A 12418-nucleotide genomic window follows, 5' to 3' on the forward strand; every position below is an offset into this window, starting at 1 on the left:
CGGGGCTCCATTGATGTTGGCTTTTTATAGTCGTGGTGCACGCGCTTAACTCTGAGTTGACTTACTCTGAGTTGATTGAACTAACCCAAATCACCTGTTCTGAAACTGGAAACTCTGAGTTTCCTATCTCAGGCTAGATCAACTCGAGGTTCAGGATTAGACTCGGAGTTTGTTGAACCTCCTTTGTGAAACGGGCCCCATAACATTCTTAACAATAACAGAATAACATGTAATTGACAGCACCCAGTCCATTACAATATGAAAGCAGAGGGTCTGATGATCACGAAGATGTCTGCCTCCTCACTGTGCGACGAAAACTCGGCGAGCTAACAGCCAAAGAGTACCAGAAAAAACTTCGCTAAATCATAAAGTATGTTTTACCTTTGCTGTTTTGTGGTCAAACGTTATATTCCGGCCCGAAAAACGCTGCTAATGTCTCCTCCTATGACTCTTTGTTAGTTTGAGATCAATCACGAAGGTCCTGCTTGTTTACATAAAGAGGAGGTGGTATCTAGAGTGGAGGGAGCGCTCTTCATGCAATAACCTATCTCTGGGCTTACTTCCTTCTGGATCGTCATTGGTGTTTCTATGGTGAATTTGGGCGGGTCGCTGAGCTATTGACAAGCGTAACCACGCAGTTAGTTTCACCGCTCCATCTCATGAAGGAGCAGAGCGCTCACAGAGGACTCTGCTGAGCAGCCCGAAGTGTTATTTTACTGTTTTATTTGCATTTCGTCCTTTTATGAGAGCTATAACAATAGCAAGCAGAAAAAGGCTGAGAAACTGTTTTCAAAAGAGGAGTTTCTCCGTATGCTTGTACGACATAACGGTACTCTGCTTAGATGCGCCTAAATGAGCGCCTGGACATACCTGTGTTAAAACATCTGTACGACTGCTCGGGTTCATTCTTAACATGTATACATTTTCCTCGAGTAAAAATTTAACCAGATACATCATACGGAGTGGACTTCATTTTTCTCATGACGATGCTACAATTATGTTAGACCCCTATAGATCTATATGCGCAGCATTTTTTAATGACGGTAATGAAACTGATAAGTTGCTATTTTTAGATGGCGGGATACCTTATTACCGGATTACCGCCCAACCCTACTGCTAATGCACATGTAAGGTCACTAACAGCTGGCTTTGTTTCTTTTAAAGCTTGCCTGGCGTTAAGCTGCTGTTTGCCCTGCAATAGCTGAACATTTTTTGCTGTTGGAAAAAACGGTAGAATTTTTATTTTTTTTGCCTTTCATGTCTCTTGCCTTTTTCCTCATGTTGCCTAGTGAATGAATTTTTTTTCTTTCTCTCTTTTTCTTGCTGTTTGATTTGAGCTAGTAATTAGTTTGTAGTTAGATATTCTGTTTGGTTTCTTTTTTTTTTAGTGTGATTATTTGAGTGTGCAGAGACCTCTGCCATAGCTAGTTGTGGCCTGCCTCTAAATCACAGTGGGTTATTGCAATAGCTGAACATTTTTTGCTGTTGGAAATAACGGTAGATTTTTTTTTTTTTTTTTTTTTTAAAGAGGAACATAATTTAATAATAGCAATATTTTATTGTTGTCAGGTTCAGACAGACAAACTGGGGGACCCACAGAGCAGACCAGACTCACAAGTGAAATTAACAGTCCAAGGTCGGTACACGGGAGGCAGCCAGGACAGGCAACAGTACAAAAATTGCTAAGCAGATTGGCAGTCAAAAACACAAAACTATCTCCTGAGACACAGCTGCCCCTAATGTTTCACCGCTATTTGTATTACAACTAACCCACTTTTTGATTATGGCAACTATCATCAAGAAAGTTAGTTGTCAAAGCAATGGATGATGAAAGAGACAGACAGACATAATAAGCAAAGTGAGATGTGGAAGAAGGTGATGAAGTCTGAGATGACGATGACGATAAAGTAAGAGAGAGGAGGGACTAAATTAGCAGGAGTACAACGAGAGAAATGAGGAGAGATTAAAAAAAAAAAACAGCTCTACAAGAGAAAGTGCCTTCTCTTCTCTCTCTGAAAATGGAGTCTCCAGGTGGAGCTGAACTCTGCTTCCCTCTTCTAGTCAACATTTCCTGCAAGAAACCCATGCTGCCTCAGTCCCATGCCATGCTCATCTACATTCTTCTGTCCCTCATCTCTGTGCTCACTGCAACTCTCAACCTGCTGGTCATCGTCTCTATCTCCCACTTCAGGCAGACATAAACATATTCATAATGAAAATTTACAACCATTACATGTCTTCCTTCTAATGCCAATGTCCCAGTTGATACTAATGCTGTGTTCCTCATTAGAAAAACTAAGATATTCAAACATAATGTTGTGGCAAAATAATGACTGCATTTGCTGCTACTGCTCTTACTAAAATTCAACCATTGTTGATAATGTCATAATAATGATTCCTCCCCAGGCAGCTCCACAGTCCAACCAACCTGCTCATCCTCTCCCTGGCTGTCTCAGACTTCCTCGTGGGCCTCCTGCTGATGCCGATACAAATTCTCTTAACAGAGGCTTGCTGGTTCCTGGGTGACCTCATGTGTGCTCTGTATTATGTTGTAGATTTTATCATTACCTCTACTTCAGTAGGAAATATGGTGCTCATTTCAGTTGATCGTTATTTGGCTATTTGTGAACCTCTACATTACACCACCAGAGTTACTCTGGACAGAACAAAGATCTGTGTTTGTCTGTGCTGGATTGGCTCTGTTCTCTATAATTGTATAATTTTAAAGGACTTTCTGAGACAACCTGATTCACAGAATTCCTGCTTTGGAGAGTGTGTAGTTGTCCTTAACTACATCACAGGAGCTATTGACATTGTTTTTACCTTCACTGGCCCCATCACTGTCATCATATTTCTGTATATGAGAGTATTTGTTGTGGCTGTGTCTCAGGCTCAAGCTATGCGGTCACATATTGCAGCTGTCACACTACAGCGTTCAAAGACAGCAACAGCTAAGAAGTCTGAGATGAAAGCTGCCAGGACGCTTGGTGTCGTAGTAGTTGTGTTTCTAATATGTTTCTGTCCATATTACGCTCCAGCCCTTATCGGCCAGGATATTGAAGACAGTAGTTCATCCTCGACTTTTGTAGTCTGGCTGCTGTATTTTAATTCTTGTCTAAACCCTGTCATCTATGCCTTTTTCTATCCCTGGTTTAGAAAATCTATTAAACTCATTGTTACACTTAAGATACTGCAGCCTGACTCTTGTGATCTTAAAATACTGTAGAGACAGACTGGTGAATAACAACAATAAAATGTTCTATGAATGTGAAAATGTATTTGCTCTTAACAGTCAGTGAAATAAAATGAAAAGGTGTAGACAAGAGAATTGTTCTTGCACAGTATGTTTATTTTGTCAAACATTACGAGTCATGTTCTCTATTTGCAAGTCAGTTGTTTTCATTGTCATTACTGCATCTGAAAGTATAACCCAACATACTTCCGTAATTCTAAATATATTGTGGCAGTGATATCAATATCACTACACTACACAAAGTTGAAGACTGCAAAACACTTATTGAATCTATCAAAAGCTACACATAACAATATAGTATCATTTAATGAAATTTTCTTTTTGGTAAATGACACACTATGAAGAGGGATATGTTCGAAAATGTTTTTCATGTTTCACAGTGCTACATATATTTTTACATATAAATTTACATACCCCTCACAGCATTTCAGAGATGTGTACCATTCTTGTAGAAAACATGAGTTATCAGTTATAAATTATAATTATAACTATCTCTCTCTCTCTCTCTCATATGTATATATATTTGGTCTTGCCTGCTCGCTAGCTGTGAAAGAGTAGGTTACTGTTTTGTGTGGATGTCACGTGCGAAACGCCGAAATGGATGTGAGCAAGAATCTGAATGGAAAGTTTAGTTTCAAAAAGTTGCCAGATGGATCGACTCGAAGTTATCACCGCAGCACATCCAGTCTGAAATACCACTTGATGGCCAAACACACAGCGAATGCGAATTCTCCGCCGCCTCCTTGTCAAAACCCAGCGATAATGGATGGCTTTCGACAGAGGCATATGGGATACCGCAACTAAGAACAAGCTTACTGCAGCCATAGCCAAGTAATGTTCATTCTTTCTGGAGAGAAATAAAAGACTGGGTTGATAAGCCTCTGGTGAATAAATAGAAGAGCATTATGGTCTGACTGCTTGTATGTTCAAAGGAAACTTAAGAAAGGAAACTTTAAGCCATGGTTTAACTGCATTTGTCATTAGTTTATTGACAGTGTTAAATTGTGTGAGATTTTGCTTCAAATGTGAATGACTACTCAAAGTGAGAATGTTAGTGTGAAATATAACACTACATGTTGCTGTTTTCAATAAAAAAAACATTTGCACAAAGCAAGCCTATCCACTTTTCCATGTTGATAACAGTATTGTGATGATTAATGAGAAATTTAGAATAGATAAAAGGGGGGGGGGGGGTTCAGTCATGGCACTGGGTTGATCATGTATGCTGCTACCACTGTCCCTGGGCTGCCTCCGCCTCCACAAGCAGCTCTTTTTTTTTCAGACGCACCCTGACATAACATGTCCGTGCACTTGGTCAGCAGTGTTTGAAAGATGGAAAATAGAAAGAGCAAGGGTGGCACGGAGAAGGCAAGAATTAAAAAGAGGAAAGCTCTGGAAACAGATGCAGCCAAATGTGCTAAAATTGGCAACTTTTTCACCAAAACGAGCTTGTGGTTGGAAATGACAAATGAGGATGATGAAACGGGTACGGCAAGATGTTTGAACTTTTGAAAAACAGGCCTTGACCCCTCTCTCTGTTCCAACTTCAGACCTATCTCTAACCTTCCGTATATCTCCAAGATTTTAGAGAAAGTGGTCTACAACCAGTTGTTGCCCTTTTTAAAAGATAATCGTATCACTGAGCTGTTCCAGTCTGGGTTCAAAGCCCTCCACAGCACAGAGTCAGCACTTCTGAAGATGTCAAATGATATACTTGTAGCAGAACTAGCCTCTAACTGACCTTCTCTTACCCTCTCTGACTTCTCATGAGAAACGGAGGTGTAAACCCGCCAACCGATTGAATTGTAGACCATCTGGTTTACCTATAATGCAATCTGATTTCAAAGAGAGACAGGATGTCTGGCTCAGTAAACTACTCTTCTCACATGTTGAAAAAAAAAGAGCCAAAAGGTCAACGCCTATCTCCTACCCAGGATGTCCCACTCAATGCTGATTACTCCCCAATAGCCCTGAGGGCTCAAGACAATAAAACTGTCTGGAGAGACAAATGACATGCCTCAGAGGAACCCACAAAAATCAGCAAATGCTGATGGGTTGTAAATTGGACATTCCTGAAGCAACTGGTGCATGCGTGTGTGCTTTTTCTCAATACTCCAGGATAACCAAACTTCTATGCTAAACTTAACTTTTGATGTTTTCACCTTACAGGACTCATTGCACGCATAATATTGGTGTTTTCCCAGTATCTCTGACCTGAAGTATGACAAAGTTGTGATTTTAACGGTTTTATAAAAGTTTGTCTGAATTGTCACCATAAAACCATACTGCCATCCAGAGGTTCCTGACCGTCAGATTGAATATGCTTGACTTGACACATTTATCGATAAATAGGCAAATATAGTCTGCCTTTCTTTATTTCTTTATCTTTATTTTTGTGTTAGTTATACCGTGAGTCATCATACATATTAGGATGAAATTGTTACCATGATTATCTTTAATGTTGTCATACAATCATAGGAATTGCCTAATGCATGTTGTGAACAATGTTGAAATGTCATTGAAAATCGTCCATTCAAAATATATGTGATTGACCATGGTGAGAAGCAGATGAGCCCCTCATATGAATCATTAATTAATTCCAGCTCCATGAGGCGAGATTACATCGTGCGTCACAAACAGTCTCACGTGTGTTACGGCCTGCCCATTAGACACGCCCTGAGCAAGATTTAAATGTCTGCAGCCGCAGCATGAATTTAGTGCGCGTTACTCTGTCTTGTCTTAAGTTATGTTGTAGTTTGTTTTATTTTTGTTTGTTACTTCTTAGTTGTCTTAGTCTTGTACAGTCATTTTGCTCTTTAAGTTTTTCCCGTCTTCGAGCTACGAAAAAGCCAAACCGAGTAGCGTGATTTAATTTTCCGAAGACGTGTTTCTATAGTTTGCCGTAAACCTTCCTTTTTCTAAGCCACACGTTTTTGTTTTAGTCTGTAAATTTTAGTCAAATAATAATAATTTTGTAGACCCTCTTCGATTGGCCATCGAAGAGACTATCAATTTTGTTACTATCAGTCTAAAATAATCCTTCACGGACTCAGCCGAACCAAAACCCTGCAGCCAGCTGTTGATCCTTGGTCTGGGTTAACAACCATCCGGAGCCGTCCCTTATCTGTAACCGACACCGTAGAACCCAGTTCGAGAGACATCACCGTCCAACATCAGCTCTTCACCTTGGTGTGCCTGGGCCTTCCACCGGACCACCGAGCAGATCGAGCCACGGACGAGCACCTGCATCTTCGAGTTAGTTCGGAGCAGAACTCACTGGGACGCCAGCAATCCAGTAGGCATGCTCAGCGGGTTTGAATAAGAGTTGGTCCGTGAGGTTAAGATACTGCTAATTTATCCAAATTCTTTCAACTGCTCGTTTAGTTCCTTAACTTTACGTTTGCGTCCCTATTATCCCCTTACAACTACTTCTCACTATCGCCAAACTTATTTATCATTGTGTTGCCATAAGTTTCTTGTGTGTTCTGTCATATCACCTCAAATCTTCTGTCGTACCATTCATGATATATCATTCATTATCCATAATTCTGCGTAATAAATTATACTTTGATATAAGTCCTGGTTAGACGGTGTCCTTTTGAGCTGAATATATACGATCCCTGTATCCAGAGTTTACGCTTCAGGTTATCAGACTGGTTTACTGTTAGTTCATTCGTTAGTATTTTATCAGCGTATAGCAGTTAATTTCTGCAGTCCTTCTTAGCTGAGGAAGGTGGTGCCCCGTCATTTTATCAACGAATGCAACGTCAAATTAAGGTAGTTCCCCTACATACTCTTGTCAACAGACTCTGGCAAGTCTGTTGTCCTTGTGCTTTTAGATTTGTCTGCTGCTTTTGACACTGTTGACCACAGCATTTTAATCTCTCGCCTTGAGCTCTGTGTGGGCATTAAGGGTGTTGCCCTCGACTGGTTCCGATTGTACCTGACTGACAGAAGCTTCTGTGTTAAACTTGACAACACTGTGTTCTCAACAGCTCCTCTTCCATATGGGGTCCCCCAAGGCTCAATCCTTGGCCCTCTTTTATTTGCACCATACCTTCTCCCCCTCGGTTCTGTTTTCAGGAAACACAATATGTCATTTTATGTTTATGCTGATGATTGCCAGATCTACATTCCATTGCCTCAAAACAATGCATACTCAGTCCAGCCACTCATAGACTGTCTCACCGACACTAAAGCATGGCTTTCACTTAATGTTTTAAGTCTAAATGAGAACAAGACCGAAGTAATGTTGTTTGGACCAAGCCGCTGCCCCCCCCCCCCCAGTGTCGACCTTGGCCCTCTCTCACCTTATCTCAAGGATTGTGTCACAAATCTGGGGGTCAAATTCGATCCTGATTTTAAATTTGAAAAACAGATCAGCAGTGTCGTACAAAAAAGTTTTTATCAACTACGACATATTGCTAGGGTGAAACCCATTTTATCAAGACCTGACCTAGAGAAATGAATTCATGCTTTTATCATGACTCGTCTAGATTACTGTCATTCCTTGTACATAGGAATTAACCAGGCTTCTCCTGCCCGTCTGCAGTTTGTGCAGAACTCTGCTGCACGCCTGCTTACTCAGACCCATAGGCGTAAGCACATCACGCCCATCCTGGCCTCCCTACACTGGCTCCCTGTGTAGTACAGAATCAATTTTAAACTTCTTCTATTTGTTTTTAAGTGCCTGAACAACCTCGCTCCTCCATATCTTTCCAATCTGCTTCAGCCTTATTGCCCACCTCAACCCCTGAGATCAGCAGATCAATTATTGCTCACAGTCCCCAAAACAAGCCTTAAGCTCAGAGGAGACAGATTGTTTGCTGCCCCAGCTCCCAAGCTTTGGAACGAGTTACCACTGAATGTCAGACAGGTCCCCTCGCTTCCAGTTTTTAAATCTCTTCTAAAAACACATTTTTATTCCTTGGCTTTTAACACTTCTTAATTTATTTTGACTGGCATCCCCCCGAAACAGAACCTGCCGTGAGCCCATCTATCTGTTTTCTGTTTTCTGTTTTAAGTGTTTTATTTTTGCCTGACTTTTATTTATTCTTTTTATTCTTCTCAATTTTTATTTTATTTTTTGAATAATTTTATGTACAGCACTTTGGCTGCCTTTGTTTTAAATGTGCTATACAAATAAAGTTGTTGTTGTTGTTGTTGTTGTTTGCCTGCAAACCACCGATCAAGTTAATTAATTATCATGTCAATGAATTGAGTAGCGTTGTGGCATATAACATAACATTATATACAGTCCCTGGCAAAAGTCTTGTCACTTATCCAAGTTGTAGGAACAACAAATAATAACGTGTAGTTGATCATTTGGAATCAGAAATAGCTTATATGAAAGGCAAAGGCCTCTAGATTATGCGTATTATACCAAAATACAGTAACGTATTGTATCATTTATTGAGTTTTATCATTTAATTAGAACAGAAAAGTCAGATTTTCTCTTTTTCTTGTCGCATACACAAAATAATGCACTTCTACTTCATTTTGAATACACAAACATGCTACAACAACATCAGAACATGAAGCCATGGTGCCTTGGGAAAAACAGTTATTATCGTGTTTGACTCCCACGAGCTTGGAGGACTGCATCCATACGTGTCGGCAATGACTCATATAACTTATTGATGAAGTCATCTGGAATGGCAAAGTAAGCAGTCTTGCAGGACTCCCAGAGTTCATCAAGATTCTTTGGTTTCATCTTCCAAGCCTCCTCCTTCATCTTTCCCCAGACATGCTCAATAATGTTCATGTTTGGTGACTGGGCTGGCCAATCCTGGAGCATCTTGACCTTCTTCGCTTTCAGGAATTTTGATGTGGAGACTGAAGTATGAGAAGGAGCGCCATCCTGCTGAAGAATTTGCCCACTTTTGTGGTTTGGAATGTAATGGACAGCAAGGATTTCTTGATACCTCAGGATGTTGATGTTGCCATCCACTCTGCCGATCTCTCGCACACCTCCATACTGGATGTAACCCCAAATCATGATTTTTCCTCCACCAAATTTGACGGGTTCCAACAGGTCTTCTGCAGTATTTGTGGCGATTGGGATGCAGTTCAGGGCTGCACGGTGGCGCAGCAGGTAGTGCGCGTGCCTCACAGCACGAAGGTTGCCGGTTCGATCCCCGGGAGTGTGAATGGTTGTTTGTCCTTGCATGTGGCCCTGCAATCGGCTGGCGACCGGTTCAGGGTGTACCCCGCCTCTCGCCCATTGTAGCTGGGACAGGCTCCAGCCCCCCGCAACCCCGAAAGGGATAGGCGGTATAGATAATGGATGGATGGATGGGATGCAGTTCAATGGATGATTCATAAGAAAAATCAACCCTCTGCCACTTTTCCACTGCCCATCCTTTCTGCAAGCTGTGGGCCTTGGCAAATGCAACACGATTTTTTTGTTGTCTTCTGTTTAATGCTGGTTTCTGAGCACTAATTCGGCCATGGAGACCACCGCAAGAGAGAATTCGACAAACCGTTCTTGTAGATACAGGGATTTCTGATGACCAGTTCTAGCTCTGTAGCTCTGCTGCAGTTGAAAAAGAGCTGGCCCTGGACTGTCGAAGCAAGACACGCTCCTCTCTTGTCCTTCGGGGTCTGCCCGACCTGGGCTCGTCATGAACGTCACCAGTTTCTTCATATCTTTTTCTTATCACTTGATGTTTGGATACATTGAAGATGTCTGCCACCTTAGTAGCAGACTTGGTCTTCAGGCTCTTGATGATCAGCACTTTGGTCTGTGGTTGAATCTTTGGCATGTGTCAGAGGTCAGGTTGCACTTCACATGAAGGTCTGGTGTGCTGGGATTCTTTTTATACACACCTGGGAATGTGTTAATTCCAGGATTCGTCACAGGTGAAGCTCTGGTCTGTGATTGGTTGAATCATTCAAAGACACAGGAAGACTTTTGTCCTTGCAAAAACAGATGTTATGGGCTTTACCAAGCTGTGAACATCAGGACACATTTTGACAGTTTAATTTTGCACCCAGTTATTATTGTGAAAGCCCTTGACAATAAAATGAACCATTTATTGTAACAATTGATTTGAATTAAAGTTAAATGCCATTTTAAGTTACGATGTCCTGATGCAGCAAGACTTCTGTCAATGACTGTCATTTAAATAATAGTATGATTGTCTCATTCTCTCTCAGTACAATCTGCTAACTGATGCCTACCATGTGATTGGACTGCCTACAAGTTGCTATTAACACTGTCCATCATACAAGTAGCCTGTGAGAGAAGTTTCTCAACAGTGAAATTCATAAAAACAGACTCAGGAGCACTTTGACACAGAAGAAACTTGAGACATTCATGCTCATGTGCACTGAGAAAGAAATTGTCATGTCTTTGTACAATGATACTTTAATAAACAAAGTCGCAGAGACCAGTGCACTGCTCAGGTGTTTATTAATGTTTTAGGGCTGGCCATGTTTCTTTGAAACTACTCTTATACAGAGGAAAAAAATAAAATGGCATCATTAGAAAGTTATGTTTATACTGTGAATAACAAACTTACAGAGAACAGTGCAATAATTATTTTATTCTTTATTCATGAGGATTAGATATCTGTGAACACTAATTTGCTTGATATTTGATATTGCAGAAAAGGATGTTGTAAAGAACGGTGTTGGAGATTTGCCCTTTAACTCATTTTCTCATATTTGTGAAATCTAAGTCATGATGGAACTGTTTCTTTGCAGAGGAAAAAGAGATGATAGTGTTATTAGGAAGTGCAACACTTTTTATTTTATTTTTTTTAATTTAATATTTAATATTTTTATTTATTCTTTTATTTAATTTTTGAGGTTTGGATATCTGTGAACACTTATTTGAACAGAATATAGATTCAGATATTGTTGAAAAGGATGTGTTATAAAGAATAACGCTGAGGTTGTGCACTCCATCCATCCATCCATTGTCTGTGCCTGACTATCCCTTTCGGGGTTGCGGGGAGGGGAGCTGGAGCCTATCCCAGCTGTCATTGGGCAAGAGGCAGGGTACACCCTGAACCGATCGCCAGTCGAATGCAGGGCAACATATATAGACACACAATCATTCACGCTCACACTCACACCTAAGGACAATTTAGAGTCACTAATTATAAGGTTAGTTGTAAGGCTATAATTACATGATTTTAATAATAATAATAGGTCATGATCTAAAGTAGGCCGGTCTGAGGCATGAAACTCCAGGGCTGAGAATGAGTCCCACTCTGGCCCTGGACAAGTGAATGTAAAAAACATATCCTGTCTTGTTTGGCAATGATCCACATCTTGAATGGCGTTTCACCAGACCTTTGCAAGTGGTTAATCCAGCAAACAACCATAACATAAACATTAATATTCAGCACCATGGCGCTATTAGCTGATGTTTTATATCTGTGGAGCGCTACATCTTCATCAGCCACAACAGCTCCCCATACCGTATTGCATAGCTCTGTCACTCCATCCACCCTCCCACCAGTGAGCAACAATGCTGTTATTAGTCGGATGTTTTGTTTTCGTTTCCTGCCTTTTCTCTTTTTCTTCCACCCCATAACCCCTGTGTTTTCAGTGTTTCTCATCACTCATTTAATTTACCTTTTCCTCCCACAGTTCTGCAAGTAGCAGATGGTAGCGCCTGCCCAGCTTACCTCCTTGTACCTAACAGTTTCTCCGTAGCCACCGCTCTACCTCCAGTATGCCCAGTCACATCAGTCTGACGATCACTTGTGTTGCCCACGCTAAGGCAACTGAGCCTCACCGGTAACTATGTTGACCTTGCTTTATTGATTTGTCCATCTAGATGTAATCCACATATCCCAAGGGAAATACAAGGGCCCCTCCACCTCAAACAGCCAACCCCTATTTGTTCCAAACAGCTCACAATAGGCGAATTCGCATTCTTTTTTCTCTATACCGTGACACATTTCCTTCCACTCTGCCTTCGCATGACACATGACAAACGAGCATGACAGTAAATCGCTCACCTTACACCACAGACTAGGCGCTCAGATTCAACCTTTCAGACAGCAATCTGTTCGAAGATCAGCAGACTCCCAAAGTCCTCTCGATTGCCTAACGTTGATTTCCGTACTCAAATGCGCTCAGCAAACCATATTTCCCAATGCTCTAGGCCTTCAGCCTCTGACAACTCCGACATTATCGGTCTCTTGCCTA

The 12418-nt window shown here is 41.1% G+C and overlaps 1 protein-coding gene across 1 annotated transcript; it reads left to right on the forward strand.

The window, feature by feature from the left end:
- Positions 1–2018: 2018 nt before the first annotated feature.
- LOC139340375 (trace amine-associated receptor 13c-like) lies at positions 2019–3226 on the forward strand. The gene is made up of 2 exons (XM_070976165.1): positions 2019–2191; positions 2407–3226. The coding sequence occupies exons 1-2, from the start codon at positions 2019–2021 to the stop codon at positions 3224–3226; spliced, it is 993 nt and encodes a 330-aa protein (XP_070832266.1).
- The last annotated feature ends 9192 nt before the right edge of the window (positions 3227–12418 follow it).

Source organism: Chaetodon trifascialis, chromosome 12 (assembly GCF_039877785.1).
Source record: "Chaetodon trifascialis isolate fChaTrf1 chromosome 12, fChaTrf1.hap1, whole genome shotgun sequence".
NCBI classification, from domain to species: Eukaryota; Metazoa; Chordata; class Actinopteri; order Chaetodontiformes; family Chaetodontidae; genus Chaetodon; species Chaetodon trifascialis.

Bases quoted from the DNA above. Each gene is read 5' to 3' on its own strand.
- LOC139340375 (XM_070976165.1), top strand. From the start codon at position 2,019: ATGGAGTCTCCAGGTGGAGCTGAACTCTGCTTCCCTCTTCTAGTCAAC. The intron at 2,192-2,406 runs GCAGACATAAAC...ATTCCTCCCCAG, and splicing joins GTCTCTATCTCCCACTTCAG to GCAGCTCCACAGTCCAACCA.